This window comes from Lonchura striata, chromosome 19 (assembly GCF_046129695.1).
Source record: "Lonchura striata isolate bLonStr1 chromosome 19, bLonStr1.mat, whole genome shotgun sequence".
Lineage (NCBI taxonomy): Eukaryota > Metazoa > Chordata > Aves > Passeriformes > Estrildidae > Lonchura > Lonchura striata.
Window position 1 is genome coordinate 8,501,423 of NC_134621.1, and position 17,416 is coordinate 8,518,838.

Sequence of the window (17,416 nt, forward strand, 5' to 3'; positions counted from 1 at the left end):
GAAATACAAAAATTTCTTCTGTTCCGTGACTACAGAAAAAAGGGCTTTGATTTCTTGAATTTACCAAGAGGTAAATTCTTCTTAGGAGAAGAATTTTGTTTCACATGTAGTTCTCAAAGGATTTAGTGGTTTTGGATGCCAGGAAATGTGTACAAACATCTTTAACTAAGTAGTGTCATTTTCAGAAGAGGATGGTTGTAGTTAATTTTGTAGAGGTGGTGTCCTCCCCATCTTTAGAAATGGAAGACTATACTGGAAACTCATTCCTTGGCATGTGGAATGTGTTCAAAGCAAATCAACATTTAAGAATTACATTCCATTTCTTTCTGTATATAGGTTTAATCATGGCACATTCCTTCAGCAGTAATGAGAGCTGGCTGGTATTATATCACATTCTTTCCCAGTTTCTGTAATGTAGCAAGAAAGCAAGAAAGCTCTGTTCCTATTATTATGATTTTGTGACATAATGAAAAGCTTAAAACTATTTTCCTGATACAATTTTTAAAAATAAAGATATTTTAAATTATCTGGATTGTATTTACTTCTACTAGTCATCATTTACTGAACTTCCCTGACCCTAACATGGTTGATTTATAGACACCACTCCTGGAGATCATGGAGTTAAAGATGAGTTGATCAGTGCAGAATTACACCTTCATTTCTTCTTTCTCTATGATGTATCTATTTCCATTGTATGTGCAACTGATAATGCTAAATGCCTATTTTGCCACCTAATGCTGTAGTACTGAGAAATAAAGTACTATAGTAGATTACACCTAGGCAACCCCAAAAATTTTACTATTTATCAGGTTTAATTTAATCTAGAAAGAGATCCATTTGAAATATTTATGGAAGTCTGTTCCCTTTCTTACCACATCAGTATTTTTTTTTTTTTTTTTTTTTTGGTAAAGCTCTGTTAATGTGGCCAAAAAAAAAAAAAAATTGAAAAACGAAATTGTGAAGAATGATGAATGTTTCTACCAGCAGTTTTCTCTGCCTCTTTGTTAATTTGCCTGGTTAACTCATACCCTTTCAAAACATTCATCAACACCTTTGATTGCAAAGGGCATTGTTCTCCTGGTCTGCCTCTTTGGCACAGGTTTTTCTTCTAAACCTTCCTTCTAAACCTTCTTCTAAACCTTTCTGTTACTTGCTGCTTTTCTGTGCTAAAGGAACAAACCCTACTGTAAACCCTACTGTAGCATTTTATACTACATGTATAAAATGTTCCTGCATTTCAGGAATTAATATAAAAAACAGAAAATTTCTCTTTGTACAAGATTCCTTTCTGCCCTTTCAGATTATGAAAATTGTCAGACTGGAGGATTATTTGTGTTGCTGCTGAATGGAACAAACTGCATTAAAGCATTGAGATGCACATGCTTAAATATCTGGTTTTACTCTGTCTCTGTTGCTGCTCGGAGACAAAGAGAGTTAACCCAGCAGAGGACGACAAACCTATCAGAGCTCTTGGATGAAGAAACATGTCTAGACAGGGGCTCTGGTTCTCACTAAGGCTCCCTTTGGCATGCAGAGACAATGTTTATGCAAGAGGTCAAGAATCAATCCATTTCTCAAGCTGGAGCTGGAGATGAAGCTTTTCAGGAGAAGAAACTAGGAAGGAAATCTCCACCCATGTGCTGGCTACTGCGAAAGGGGACAGCAGCTTGGAGCAGAGACACTGTGGCCCTCTGAGACAGGATGTGTCTTGGGGAAATGATGTGTCTCTGAAGGGAAATGACTGCAGCTGTGGCTACAAAAAAAAATGCATGAGCTTCCATATCACAGGATTTTCCAGTGGTTAGTCACTAAGATAACTTCTAAGTCCATCCATCCAGAACAGATTAGTAACTGATGCACAGATATTCCATGCAGTTCTCGAGCCATGTTATTTCCTCATCATGTCCTGCAGGACAGCCCTATCCTAATGTGACTTTAGCAGAAGAAGAAAAGGGAGATTTTAGAGACAGGCATTGAACATGGAATAAGTAGATGTGTTGTATTTTATTACTAGACAGGGACTGAAATCCACTTCCTGAGAGGGGAAGATCTGTCGTGAAAAACCATGTCCTGGTGCCTGGGCAAAAGGTTGCAGGCAATACCCACGTGCCAGCCCAGACTGTTGTCTAGCACATGTCACCTCTGTTCTCTGCTGCAGGATGTGTCTCACAGCCCAAAATCTAGTGGCAGGTGCTGCACAGCATTCTAAGAGCCTAGCACACAGGACAGAGCCCAGCTTCATCCTTCAAGCACAGTGATGTGTCTTAGCTTTAAAATACATTCACTGACTTGTCTTAATTCAAAATCAATAAGACTGCTGACCTGAAGTACAAAATCAGCCTCCAAAAATCTTGGTCCAAAAAGAAAGGTCTGTGATTGAAGAATATTTCCTTTATTCTTTCATGATTTCCACTTATTTATCCATAGGACACTATCATTATTATTTCTTTTCCAGACTCTTGGACAATTGGCTTTGTCAAGTGCTCTGAGAGGTACATGCTAAATATTCTGACTGAAATTAGGAGGTTTCCTGAAAAACCACATGTTCCCTTGTGCAACTGCTCTGTGCAACTTTCTTCTGTTGTGTTGTGAATGAAGCAACTGTAGAGTCTCATCTTTAGATTTCCTTGGCTGATACAAAGCAGGTTCCTAGAAGACCTTACAGAAGAAGACAGTTGGAAACAGCCTCCTTGGTGTGACATGTATCAAGAACTTAGTTCACTGCTGTGCTACAATGTCTGTCTGAAGATAGTGTCTGGTTCAACTTGATACTGTGTGTATCATCCCAGAGCTCAGACAAATGAAGAGTTTTGAGGAAGAATCAGCCCAAATAAGTATTCAAAGAGTTGAATACTTACAATGCTGCTTTAAACAAGCCACATTATTTAGCTACTAGAGGAATATCAAACCTTCTCCAATCTTTCTTATTCCCTGTGACCCAGCATCAATTTGAAGTAATTATTTTGTCATCTGCAAAAGGTGAGCTGTAAAATCTCCTCTATTGCAAATCTCTGAGTTTCAATTATGGTGGTGATGCTAAGAGCAGGGTGGCACTGCTGGGGATGCCAGGGGCTGACTCACCCTCAGCCACTGATGATCAGCAGTGATGCACTGGCAGGTGGTTGCCCTGTTACATCAGCCCTTGGTCTGCCCAGGTAACACCCAGCTTGCACCACAACCTCTGCTTAATACTTTGGAAGAAGTAACAAATGTTCTGTGATGCTCCTTCCAGCCATGTAGCCATGGCAAGCAGAGAAGCTTTCCTGGCTCTCCAAAAGTCCTGGAACATTGTCTGAGAAGCCTTGATAATTTGGCATAATTACCCAGTTCTCGCTAGCCATCATGACTTATCCAAACATCCAGAGATTAATGTTCCAAGCTGTACAGAATTCCACATGTCAGGGCTTATGATGAGGTATAAGAGGAGCAATTTATCCCATTCTAACCTGTTGCAGGGACTGTGGCTGTTAGAGACAAATGCAGCTACAGATAGGCAAGAGGCTGACAGCAAACTCCTCTCATGTTGGCAGGGAGAGCATCTTGGGACAGTATAAGCCACTTAAAACAGCCCCCACCTCATAGTTCTGATTCTCTCTGTTTTTTTCAAGCAAGTGGAAGTTTTTCCATGTGTGTCACTCAAGTTACTTCCAAATATTTCTATTCAAGAGGAAAGATTAATTCCAGGAAATGCATCAAGCTATAACAATATTGTCTAGTCCTACAGGTAGTTCAATCTGCCAGGTTCAAACCCAAAAATAGCTCACAAAGCCTTAACCCCATGGGATGATTATTTTCTGCCATGGGGAAGCAGGCACTAAGTCAGATGAGCTGTCTCAAGCTGTGCAAACCACATCTACTCACAGTTCTGGGAATTGCTGAAAAGAGCCCAGGCTGTCCAGCTTTGGAAACACTCTGCTTTGTTTTACACGAAGTCTGGAGACATTTATAAACATGCTATGTGAAAACTAAATCCATAAATAAGCTCAGTCATGTCACAAAAGCATTTGCAGGTTCAATAAGCTCAACAATCTCTATTTTTAAAAAGAAATCTTATTCCTAAAACCTTCTGAACTGCAGAAATACCTAACCTATCCACAGGCTGTACTGGCTTTTTTTGTGCTTTCTTTTAACAAAATCACCCACAAGTCCACTGTGAAATCAGTTTGAGAGGATTTAAGATAAAGTTATCTCTAAAAATACCTCTAAAATATTTCATTTTTAAAGTTACAAAGCAAGGTTTTATGCCAGATAAGAACAGCACAGATATTTAAGTAGGTTAGTGGGTCTAGTGAAGCAATAAAAGTAACCTAAAGCAAAATCTGTCACCATGTATCTTGATCATTCCTTTATTCCACTCTTGAAACCTTTAAAATAGAACTGGAGGAAAGGTAGTTTTCTCCTTTTCTTTTTAGCATTAATATTCAGGGGCAACATGTCTAATTAGGCAATGTGTCTAATGAAAGATGGGAGGGCTTGGCTCTTCAGTCAGATACAATCATTCTGCAAGCAGACACATACATCCCCTCTGTGCACATGTTCTCATTCACTGACTGCAAAATTCAGGTTTTTTTGAGCAAATGTCATGTCTCATTTGTCCTGCACAGCACTGCACAGTTTGGTTGCTACAAATTTAACAAACCCTTGGATTACATTGCTAGAAAGACATTATGTTCCAATTTGGGTCTAATACATGGTGGGTTGGCTATGAAGAAGTAAGCTTAATCTTTTTTTAAAATGGTTTTTCTGGGATTTTTTGTTTGTTTGTTTGTGGGTTTTTTATGCCATGTTTATTCCTGGGTTGTTTTTTCTTTTTTGTTTGTAACTACAGCACACTGAACTGTGTTGACAGCTGCAAATACGCTGTGCAATACAGCAGATCAAATTTTGTGTTCTGCAGCAGGGTAGGATATCTGCATGAGCTCTTGGTAGTACTGAACAGAAAAGTTTTTAAAGACAGTTTGGACAAAAGCTGCAGGAGTGGGCTAATCTGATTTTTCTTAAGTCATTTCTAGGATAATTTGCTTTTAAAAATGGATTTATTAAAAATTATTAGGTCCCCATTGTCAGTCTCCCTCAATCCCCTCTGTTTTTCCTTTCTGAGTTAGTTTACATCTTGCAGAGTTGTTACCTCTCCCCCTCTGCTTACATTTTCCTTCCCTAATCCCTGTCTGGCCTCAGACTGCAGGTGTTGTTATACACTTAAGTACAGATGGGGTAATAGCTTCAGTTTAAGGAACTACATAAAACAGTATTTGTACACAGATGAAAAATTCCTGCTCCACTCAAGTCAAGTTTGCAAAGCAGTTCTTCAGAAGTGGAATGTGGCTGTCCTGCCTGTCCCATCCCCCTGCCCTTATTTCCCTAGATTAGTAATGTTCTCTCTCTTACATGTTATATGAACTGCAGCAATTGGGTTTTTTTAGCCATTAGGGGAAAGGAAATGACATATGGAGAGAATTCAAGTTCCTCCTCATTCCTAGAGAGTCTATCCAGAAAGTCAGTGTGCTGAGCTCCATCCAAGTGTCGTTTCCTGCTCAGAATTGGGAAGGGGAGCTGGAGGTGGGAGGAGAGATGGGTACGTAACATTAAATTGCTGCTTCTGATTAACAGCACATTCTGCACACGATTTCACAGTATTGCTTTGAACAGAACTGAGCCTCTGCAGCCCAAATATGTGTTGCAATCCACTGATGAAAGAGCTATTTTTACATCTGTTTCATATAGTGGGTAAAAATGAAGTGATTGGGATGGTGGAAACGTGCTTTGGAGATTACTGAGGATTTTCTGATAACTTTGTACCTCCAACCTTCCATATGCCCACAGAGCATTATTAATACTCCTGGTGGTACAGCTATTTTACCACTGTGAAGCTGCACACAAAGCAATCTGTTACAGAGAAAAAATTAGGCAGTTCTCCACTATTTTATATATATTAATATATAAATGTACATATGAGCCTGTGATTTATATACACCAAAAATAAAAATCAGACCTTCAAAAGATGACCCCATGATTTTCATTTCACAATTTAATGCAAATTGAGAAAGATATGAAATAGAGGAGAATGATTCCTCATTACAAGCTCAACAAAAGAGGCAGTGTAGTTGTGATCCAAACTCCCCCACAGTGAAGTCAGTGCCATTGATTTTGCTTCCAGTATGTCAGTCAATTGAAACTCTGTTCCTGATACATGATTTACACATCACTTCTGGAGCTGGCCCATTGTTTTATTCAAATGATCAGCACAATATTTTCATGTCGTCAAGCAAGCTGTGTTTGGTAAGGACTAACAGGATTTTTGTCCATCCTGCTTTATTTTTTCTCTCCCCTCTTGTCCCTTTAAATCCCAATGTCACTTCCCTCCCACTAATGACACTCCCCAGGGCAGTGGGTGAACTGCAACCTGGACAGGGGCCATGGCTCTTCCACGAAATCTTCTGGCTTCTGCGGAAGAGCGTCCATTTCCTGGAGCCAGTCTGAGACAGACAGTGCTCTGCAGTCAGGAGCAGGACTGGAATCCAGTGACCCTTAATCCATAGGAAGTGCTGCGAAACTCACAGCAAATCAATTCTCCCTCAGCTGTCCACAGGCCTGCCTCATGTCAGTGCCATTCCCTGGATCAGTGAGGAGAAAGTGTTTTACAAACACAACAGACAACTTTGCACACTTGGAGCGGGAATGTTCTTGTGAATGGCTTTTCCTGAAATTTCCAGTTTCAGGGGGTGCACTCCTCCCAGCCTAAGGAGGGGGTCCCCTAATTCCCTCTTAGCCTTTTTCCCTAATGTTCCTCTGAAGGCCAAAGGGTTAATGTATTTCCTGTTAGGTTCTAAGTGAAAGTCCTACCATTTTCCTCTATGGGTCAAATATAACTAAACACAATTAACCTTCATTAATTACTTCTGCTTTGACTAACAGTGCCTCTTCCCGAATGTACACTTTCCAAAGTTTAGACCTGTACTTAAATCTACATCATACCTTATCAGAACAGAACTTCAATGCTCCTGGGATAATCCCATATTCAGCAAAAGGATAACTGTGACCAGAGGTGCCATGGGTTAACTACAGGGGCAGACATCAGGATTCCCAGGCTCCAGGTGAATTCTGCCAGCAGCTTTCTGTATGTCTATGGATAACTTTCTTGTGTCTCAGTTTACTCTGCTGTAAAATAGATTTAGAAACAGAAGAGATCTGTGAAATATTGCTGGGTAGTGAATTCCTTTCCCTGCAGAACTACAGATGCTTCTTGCTGCTGATACACCACTGTGGTTCTGTGCAATTTAAATCATTCTGGATAGAGAAGCAGGAAGCAGCTTTGCTTAAGAGAATAGTTCAGTCTAATTCACAGGAAAAGAAAAAGTAAATTTCTACTGATTTAACCATTCCTAACATTCCCACAGTTTAAGCTGTTTTTCCTGCAGGGGAAAGTGAACAGAACTGCAGGCCTGCAAAGTCCCAGTTCTCCTTCCAGAGCCTTGCACCTTGGGGAACAGCAAATGGAACAATCAGCCAGGCAGCATCTGCTGCCATCAGAATTTCAGAGGCAGTTACGTTTGCCGAGATCTCAGACTGCAATCTTGCCATCACTCCACAGATAAAATAGCATTAGGAACAACTGCATTCCAAGCCAGTTGATGTCAGCAGGGGTCTGTTATTGTTGCTCTCAGCACAGAGGAGTTGGCAGACTGACACACAGGCCACCAGACATCAATTCCAGCCCTTGTCCTGAATGAGGCATTTGACAAATAAAAAGGACAATCTCTTAAATCTGACTGGGCCATGCACAAAAAAAAAAAAAAAAAGAAAATCCCCCCCCCCCCCCCCAAAAAACCAAACCAAACAAACTATAAACCAGAAGCAATAATAATTCTCCTCTTCCTTTTTGCTCCTACCACTTTTTTGAAGCTAGAGACATAGCCTCATGGGTGACTGTGATCCTAACCTCAGAAATAGTTTGCATTTTCTTAGAATAAGGAGTGACTCACCCCAGTCACTTACTCATAATCATTGTAGATTGTTGTTTGTCGAAATACATGCTGCCAACAGGGCCCACTGGTGGATAGGCTGAACACATTTTTCTTGGACAAAAAGTCTTGGGCCCCAGAAAGTTAATTATTAAGCCACTGAGCTGTCAGGCATCTAAAGATCTTGCAATGTTCTATTATTAACTCAATATATTGGAAAAATCTGAAACAAGTAATTCAGAAAAAAAGAAATAGAGATAACACTATTGAACAAGTGTTCTGCATTTATTATATACAGAGGCACAAAAGCCAAATTACTTGCACATGCTGAAGAGCAATTAAAGGAGTTGTGTTTTGAAGTAACAGTACTTTGATTTTAAAGGGGCTTTTAAAAGGTTGTATCTTGTATTCGATATTTAACCTGGCTAAACACTCGGGAGTTCGCACACAGATGATCTGTGTAACCACACTGAGTGGCCCAAAGCCGTAGCTTGGTGTTTTTTACTCGGAAAATGGAGCAGGTCGCACCTGAGTGTTCCCGGCGGGATTCTCCCACCTCCGGCACCGCCCTCTGCCGGCCCCCGCGCCGCTCCACAGCCGCACGAAACCCGCGATTCTGAGCCCGCCAGGCCGTACGGCTCTGCCCCTACAGACAGCAAACCGGGGGAAGGAGCGACTCGCTCATTAAAGCTGACTTTGCATATTGCATTTATAGAGGTTAAGTATTTCAATCCTCTACAGTTACATAGAAAATAATTATTTTCTGAAGCTTTTAGGGGAAGGTGGAGGTTTGACAATAGAGCAAAAAGGGCACAGGAGGCTTCACTCAGGTGCATAAATTCCCTATTTGGTTGCTTTTTCCCCCCAGAAGAGTAAAGGCTCCAGCACTGCAAGGCTGGTCCTTTCCCCTGTGCATAGGTGTGACAATACCAGACTTTGGTCCCAGGGGAGCTGTGGACCTGTGGTGGCACTATTCTCCAATAGGCCCTGGGTGCCACCTGCAGTCTCACCCTTCAGTCCAGGGGTAGGCAGGGCTGGGAACAGACCACAGGCATAGTTCAGCCTCTTTACAGACACCCCACAGTAAAGCTTAGTACATGCTACAGCTTTTTTGGAGTTAAGAGAAAAACAGTTAAAGTGGTACAGGCCAAAGTATGAAGGTCATAATGAATCAGTTCAGGATGGTGTGGTTTTTACAAGCCAGTGTCCTTTGTGACAGGTAGAACCTGCAGCCCCTGCTGGTACATCAGTTCACAGTGCTGTGTCACCAGGATCAAGTTCTGAGTTGGATACAGGAACTCGCACAGCTCCAATAGCCCAGCAGGACAATAATCTATGGCAGTGACTCACGGAGATTGGTCTGCACAAAACAGTATTGTTGCTACCACAGATACAGACAAATTATCTGCTGCCCTTTATAACTTTATCACAGTCCAGCAATACCCAACCTCCAGAGAGGTCCCAGGGCTGGGTCATCACCAGCCTCCAGTCAGGGAGGGAACTATTTGCCAGCAAGTGTGGGATAGGGAGCAGCAGACCTGCCCCACACGAATGAAAGCAAGAGTGACATCATATACATTAGCAATAACACATTTAAAGAGATCTTTGTTAGCAGCACACAAGAGTGAATTCTTCATGAAGCACACCTGATCTTCCCTGGATTGCCAAAGAGTTACACCCAAACCACTTTTCTACGCATCTGCACTTCAAAATAAACTTGGAAGCATACAAAAAGTGACTAATACAGGAGACAATACCAGATCATATCAGGTTCACCTAGCAGAATAAAGAAGAGGATTTTTTTGTTTTGAGTTTTTTATTCCCCTCCACCCATAAAGGTGGAAGCAAAGTCAATGGGAACTCTGGGAGAATTGCCTACATATCAGAATTTTCCTCCTACCTTTTATTAATACAAGTGACATGCTGTGGGGTCCAATGTTTCATGTTTACGAAACATCTAGCCCTGAACTCTGACCTCTCCTACACAATCATTGGAGCTAGACATATTCAGTAAGCTGAGACAATATAATTATTCCAGCACATTTGACTCCTGGGAGGTTCAAGTTAAATAGCTCAATCCAAGTTCTTCCAAAAACTTGGAAAACAGAACTACAGTTCTTCCTCTCCACTCAATACACTTCCCTCCTGCAAACCCCACCCTACACAACCCTTTTGAGGGACAAAATGGGTTCCTGTAATTAATGACTTTAGCAATAAAGGGACAACTGATTGCAAGACAAAGCCTTCATTTTACTCTTGAGGGTAGGCAACTGCTTCGAAGCATTCCCTATGTTCTATCCTAAGGATATCTGAACATGTATGGAACTGGTTAACTGCTGTACTTACACTCCTCCAAACCATTACTTACAGTTAAGTAGCACTACTAGTCTTTAAATATGTTTTCAAGAGGCTGAAGTTTGTTTAGCTCAGCTATGCACAGGCTAAGATGAATCAGATTTCTACAGAAAGTACCTGGAGAGAAGCAGCATTTTCTTGGTCCTGTAATAGAAGGCTGCTGTATACAGAAATCAGAGCTTGGTGTGACCAAGCTGCTTTAAAGCCACAATCTTCAGCATTGAATCTCTAATGGTTTAGACCTGCATTCATGCCATTATCTATTTTTGACTAAGTTTACTTACCCAATCAGTCAGCTTTTGATAGAGCAAGTGACACAGTTCAATTTGATGTACTGACAACACTTTATTGAACTTCAAGTATGTCTTCCTTAAAAGCCTGTTCAGTGTATTTATTACTGCAACAGGTCATGTAGAAGGTAAGAGGCTATGGGGAGGCCTGCAGAGCAGTGGCTCAATGCTTTGTGAGAGGCCCAAATTGCCCACATGCTCTCTTTTTCCGAGACGAGGACAGAAACAGGAAATATTTACAAGTATATCTTAAAGAATTGAGGTTTACATTTAAAAGTTCACACATATATATAGAGTTTGAACTGTTCAAGTATGTTTCAGTTGGACAAAGTGCTACAGGACACAGAAAAACCAGTAAAGGCAAGAGGAACTATTAAGACAAAGAGGTGGCAGTCATTTGTGTGCTAAACCACTTGTAGGTGGTTGCAGTATACGCAAGACCTAGAAGTTAAAAGAATTTGGGGTACTGTCCTGGATTTGGAAAGTGTAGCTGTCAGCAGTAGAGTCTGGTACAACATTTTGGTCTTCCTCTTCCTAGAAGGAAAGAAAAGGAAAGAAAAGGTTGGATTAGCAGTAGCATTTGAATCTAATAGTCAGTGCTAGAATAGAAAATAAAAGCGGAAAAGCCCCTGAAGTCACTTACTTCTGCTGAGAAATATTTCTCAATGATGGTGGATGAGGCTCTGTACACTTGTTCATTTTCATGTGACTGGAGAGCTTCAATTCTGTCTAGACCTCCACACTCCTCAATCATGAGGCAAAGCTTTTCAGTCTCATTAATCTTCTCAGCAGCCTGCAACAGAAAAGTGTGGAATCACCTCTGGAAAGATATACAACAGCAGCTACTGGAGAGCCATTAGCAACAACATGGACAATAATCAAGTTTACTGCATCCACATACCAAGAAGATGTTGGAAACTGCATCCAAGATAACGAGCACAGTTTTGCTATCTTTAGTCGAGAGAAGATTCAGTAGAGGTTCAAGAACACCAGCCTGAACAAGGTACACAATCTGGTCAATTGTTCCACCACTTGTGTAGTTTGTCACAGCCCACACAGCTTCCTTCTGAGATTTGAAATCCCCCTGTGAAGGTAAAAGCAGAGTGTTTGAACACAGAAGTAAGAGGAAAAGGCTCAACATCGTAAATATAGGCTTTGTTTACCTTCCTCAGAATACCAATGAGATAAGGCACAAGACCGTGGTTTATAACTCGCTGGATCTGATCCTGACGCCCAGCAGTGATGTTGGACATTGTCCAGGCTGCTTCTTTCTGAATGTTGTTTTTATGATGAGAAAGGAGACTTGGAAAGACAGCCAGTGCTCCTGAGTCAATAACAACCTGTGTCTGCTCATCAGTACCCGTGACAATATTCCCTATGGCTCTTAGTGAAGGAGTCTGAAACAAAGATAAATGGAATACTTATGAAAATTGTTCAGAACCAGATTAGATTATAGCAAACAGAGCTATATGTGATGGCCACCCACTCTAACCTTCCCAGTTAACAGCATAACCTGCTATGTACAACTGGAGTTTGTGCTCCTTGTTAGCATTCCACAGGCAGACACTCATGTCTGCATGCAGAGACTGCACACCTTCCAAGGTCAGCCTGCAAACAACCACCCATGGCAGAGCTTAGGGAAACTACTTGCTAAATAGTAATACAGTTTTATTATGCTCTAATTATAGTGGACAGAGCACACTTGTGAAGATCACTGTCCCAAGAATTTGGATCTGAAACAGCAATTGAAAGGCGAGCTTTAGTGAATGTTGACTGTTGTGCTGGCTGTGAAATAAATCCAATGATTATGTAAAGCAGCTTGATAGTCAGCAGCAGCAGCAGTCTGCCTCGTGTGGGACAGCACCCAGGCAGGAGAGAAACTGATGTCTCACTTCACAAAAATTAGAATAGGTACCTGACTCATGTATGAAAAGAGCCATGCAGTTCCATGGACACTACTCTCCCTAACTTGCTTAATTTGAATCATGGTTACAACTGCACAGCAGCCTACATATCCAATCACTTACCATTATTGGCAGTTCACTACATCCCAGGAGTCTCACAAGTTGTGGCACCAACCCAGTTTTCACAACAACTTCTATCCTGTCATTGGAACCATCTGTGAGGTAGGAAATTGCCCAGCATGTGTCTGCCAACACCTCAGGGTCATCGTGGTGCAGGAGCCGGACGAGAGTTGGAAGGATCTGCTGGACGGCTTCTATGGGAGGTGCAGGATTCTTGTTGCGACACAGGTTTGAGAGGGTCCATGTGACATTGCGTAAATATCCAGACTACAATGGTTGGAATAAATGGTTAGCCATAGTTCAGCTAGGTTCTACTCAATAATTGTAACTTGAATCACTCTGCACACTTACAGCCAGGGAAGAGAGGTCAGGAACAGCAAGGAGACTTAGCAGTGGCTCGATTGCACCATATTTAATAACCAGGTCTCTGTAGGAAGAACCATCCCCTAGAGAAAAACAAGAAAAAACAGATGAAGACCAGAAAACAAGGAACATGTGTACACAGAACCACTGTGTGTTAGAGGATTAATTCTTCTAGTCCTTAAGAAAGGCTAGATAAAATAAGAAGGAACAAGAGGACAAAAGGACTACTGCCACAGTTCAGTCACATGACAAGCATGTTCAGTCAAGCCACTGAGCTTCACCTTTTGTGTTGGAAGAGGAGATAATGTAGAGTGTTTTCTGTACAGCTTTTCCTAAGAGTTCATAACCACACAGGTTCTTGCATGTTTCTTTGGAGACAAATCTAAGCCCTACACTAGATGTTTCCCCACAATGTGGGACTTGAAATGCATTATAATAATCAGCTGCATTATTGGGTGCTACAGAATAATCCTGACAGCATATCAGAGTTTGGATTGCAAGATATAAGAAATACCTTATAATTGATTTTAAAACTCTAAGGACAAACTAAGAAAATCCCAATTATTTGAGTCACTGCTTCCTGCCTTCCCCCTTTTATTCAACACACAGGGCAGAGCTCATTGCTGAGTCACAAAAGCACTGCGAGGTCTGAAAAAGGTTTGTGTTGTAGCATGATTAGAGAGCCGACAAACCCGAGCTGAAATCTGGAAGCGGTGCCCACAGTTGTGCCAGGCATTGCATGAGGTCTGAAGACAAAGTTTCCTGCAGCTCACGCTGCAATGTAGGGCATGTCAGGACTGGAAAGCCATTGGGCCAGAGCTCCCAAGCAGCTCAGCACAGGGTATGGCACAGCAGGAGTGATGTCAGAGTGATGTCCTCCCACCTCAGCCAAGGGCACAGAATTCACAGAATGATCAGGTTGGAAGAGACCTTAAAGATCAAGTCCAACATCTCAAATAAACCCTGGCATCCAGTGCCATATCCAGTCTTTTTTTAAACACATTCAGGAATGGTGACTCCACCACCTCCCCGGGCAAGCCATTCCAAACTTTATCACCCTTTCTGCAAAAAACTTTCCTAATTTTCCTAATATCCAACGTAAATTTCCCTTGGTGCAGTTTGAGCCTGTGTCCTCTGGTTCTGTCAGTTGTTGCCTGGTGAATGAGACCAACCCCACCTGAACTACAACCTCCTGTCAGGAGGATAATTAGAGCTGTGCAGTATATATGGACATACCTGCAATATTCCCCAAGGCCCATACAGCCTGCTCACTGATGTGAGTGTGTGGAGAGGCCAGCAGGGAAATGAAGGCTGGAATTGCCCCTCCATCCACCACTGCCCTGGTTTGCTCTGACGTGCCAGAGGCGATGTTGGTGAGGGCCCAGGCAGATTCAAACTGGATGGGACTGCAGTCTGCTCTGCCCAGGAACGAGACAAACTTTGGAATCAAACCAGCCCGAATTATGTTGTCTATTGGGGGTTGCTTCTCTCTTGAGAGGAGTTTCCTATGGAGGAAGGCAAACAGGAAGCATTAATTTTGCCTGCAGACATCTGAACAACAAATTAAAGTTTTAAAAGCACCATATGAAAAGAGTTTAGCATTGTCTTAACATTCATAGAAGGCAACACAACAGCATGAAAGAGAAATGCATACAAGATGAACACTAGCTCCCTAGCCAGGCCTCTGTTAATGCTAATTTGGCATGTCTTCACTATATGAGAGGTTCTGTTCAGACTCTGAAGCAAAGCAGACCTGCAGGAGTCATTACACATCTGAGCTGCTAGAGGCTTCTCAGCAGAGAGAGGTTAGTGACTGCCAGAAGAAGCACTTGAGCAATATGCAAGCTTATTAAAGGATATTTTAGATTTGAAAAGAGAAACAAACTTGGAAAACTTCAAAACCCACTCATCCTACTGTTCACATTATTCTAAAGTGAATTGCCACACTCATACATACCAAAGTGTTAACACAGTTTAAAAGGTACCTTACTTTGCTATAATAAAGTGTTAACTATAATTACTTCTTCAAATCAAAGGTGACTACTGTTAAATTTGCCACCACTAAAGCAAATTACTTCTTCCTACTAAAATATTCAGGCACTTTAAATATTCAAAAGCCACATGATTTCAATAAAACCATGCCTAAGTTATGGGTATCTCAACATGGTATATAAGATGGTGTTTGTTGAAATACTGCCTGATAAGAAAGCCATAAGCAGCCATTTAGGCTCATAAGTCAATCCTCTCACCTTGCCTAGTTATTGGCTTGCACAGCTGAGTTGGTTTCCTCTGAACTGCTTACCTGGCAGCTTGAGTAGCCTGTAGCTGAAGCTCCATATTATTACTATTAACTCCTTTGACTATTTCTTCAACTGACCAATGTGCCAAAACCTGTACAAGAAAATGTTACATGAGTGCTTCACTGGGACAGTCATGTGTATTCCTGACCAGAGAGCTCTTACACAGTACCATGAACAGGCCCCAATTTACAGCCACTTCCACAATGAGGTATTTCAAAACCTCATCAGCTACAGCTTCACCTACAGTTATCTGAACTGCTGAAAGCTTTTTTTAACCAAGTGATTCATACCAGTTATGCTAGGTTTAAAATGTAGCTGCAGCCAGTGATGCCTTGAGAAGTCTGACTTAGAACAGAGGCTAAACAGAGTTAAAGAATAAAGCAGGTATTGATTGAAGGCCTTAATGGATACAACTTGGGCAGTACAAGAGCCTGGCCAGGGCTACACGAAAGATGAACCAAAATGGTCACAAAACGGACTATGGTCATGAGGTTTGACACTTTTATATGTTTTAGTCCATTTGCATATTGGAATTAATTGTCCAGTTATAACTTTAGGTTACAAAGCTCCATCCTGTTTATTTTTCTTTCTTCAATTCACTGTTGTTTATACTTTTTGGGCCTGGAGGTTGTAACACTTGTCCTTGGACAAGCTGGAAAGGGATTGTTTTGTCTACCTACTCTGTGAAGAGAACTTGCTAACACTTAATATGAAGCTCAGTTACACACTAAAGCAGCATAGAATCTGAAAAATATGAAAGCTAAAACTTAAGGCATCCCCAGTTGTGTGTAAGAGTGCTGTCCATTAGAGGTGATAACACAGGCCTGAGTTACTAATGCAGATGCAGTAGTGCTGTCCTGCACTCGAGAATAGATCCATGTTGGCCTGGCTGCAGCATCTCAGACAGTAAGACCCTCCAAGTGTGTCTATTCCAAGTATCCACTTACCTGGTTGCCTCTGTTTTCCTGAAGGGGAGAAGTAGCATCATCTGGTAAAGTGCTCACATTTCTTCTTTTAAGCATCTGGTCATCTTTTTTAGCTTTCCTCAGCTCCACATTGACTTCAATGCGCCGCCTTCTCATCTCCTGGAGGATACACACTCAGAATAAGTTCTGGGCTTTCAAAACTTAGATTTAAAGAGAAAATGGCTGGCTAAAGTACTAATTGCACCAGAGTACTCACTGTGCTGTCCTTTCCTTTGTTCTTGAATCTGTTTAATCGAGCTGAGGGTGTATTGGCATTCTCATTAGTAGACATCTTGCTTGTTAGATTTTTTGAGCAGGACAGATAAAAACAAGCCTGAAAACAGAGCAAAGGAAAATTTACTCCACAAAAGTTAAATTTTAAAAAATTGGACCCATACTCAAGAATGATAGGCACTTGTTAGCATTAATACTATAAAAACATCTGACTTGTTCAACAGCTGTCTCATTAAACAGCCATATGTTATAACGAACTCTAGCATCAACACAAAAGCAGAAGACACAGTCACACGATTTTGAGACACTTTAAACCAAATACTGCTAGTTATTATTTTCAGAAGCAGCATAGATTTTCATTTCTACAGACAACATACACACGCTGTTAAATACTATTTTCACTATCACGCACCTGTGCTGCACAGGAACCCACCTAGCCCCACCCCGACCTTTTTGGGAATGGGAAGAAGGCCGGGGGGCGTTTGCCGTGCGGGCGCAGCCGGCCGCACATAACAACGGCTACACGAGTAACGAAGAAAACCCTTACGGCTCAGCCACTGCCAGCATAAGAACCGTCTTGGCTTCCCTTCGGCCATAGCCCCACCGGAGAGACAACCCGCGCTGGGATACACCAGCCCTATCAGCCCCAGTGCAGACAGCGAGACGCGGGAGGCTCCGGAGAGAGGCCCCGGCAGAATTGTAGGCATAGCACGGCTCTTTCCAAAAGGGCAGCGCAGGGCCCGCATCCCCGCCGCCCCAGACCCGGTCCCCACACCTCGGCCGGAGACGCCGCCAGTCGCTCCGCTGCTGCCGCACGCTGCCACTGCCCACGGCCGCCCCACGCGGCATTTAAATTTCCCGCGGCCGCGCCCTGCCATTGGCCAGTTCGAGCCAAAGCAGCCTTCTGATTGGCCGGTTTGAAAG

At 42.1% G+C, this 17,416-nt stretch overlaps 1 protein-coding gene across 1 annotated transcript; it reads right to left on the minus strand.

The window, feature by feature from the left end:
* Window positions 1–11,047: 11,047 nt before the first annotated feature.
* KPNA2 (karyopherin subunit alpha 2) lies at window positions 11,048–17,315 on the minus strand. The gene is made up of 11 exons (XM_021537267.3): window positions 17,268–17,315; window positions 16,476–16,592; window positions 16,241–16,378; window positions 15,296–15,384; window positions 14,230–14,498; window positions 12,982–13,076; window positions 12,634–12,897; window positions 11,770–12,003; window positions 11,508–11,690; window positions 11,250–11,399; window positions 11,048–11,140 (listed from the first exon to the last, which is right to left on the minus strand). The coding sequence occupies exons 2-11, from the start codon at window positions 16,548–16,550 to the stop codon at window positions 11,048–11,050; spliced, it is 1,590 nt and encodes a 529-aa protein (XP_021392942.1). The 5' UTR covers window positions 16,551–16,592; window positions 17,268–17,315.
* Window positions 17,316–17,416: the final 101 nt, after the last annotated feature.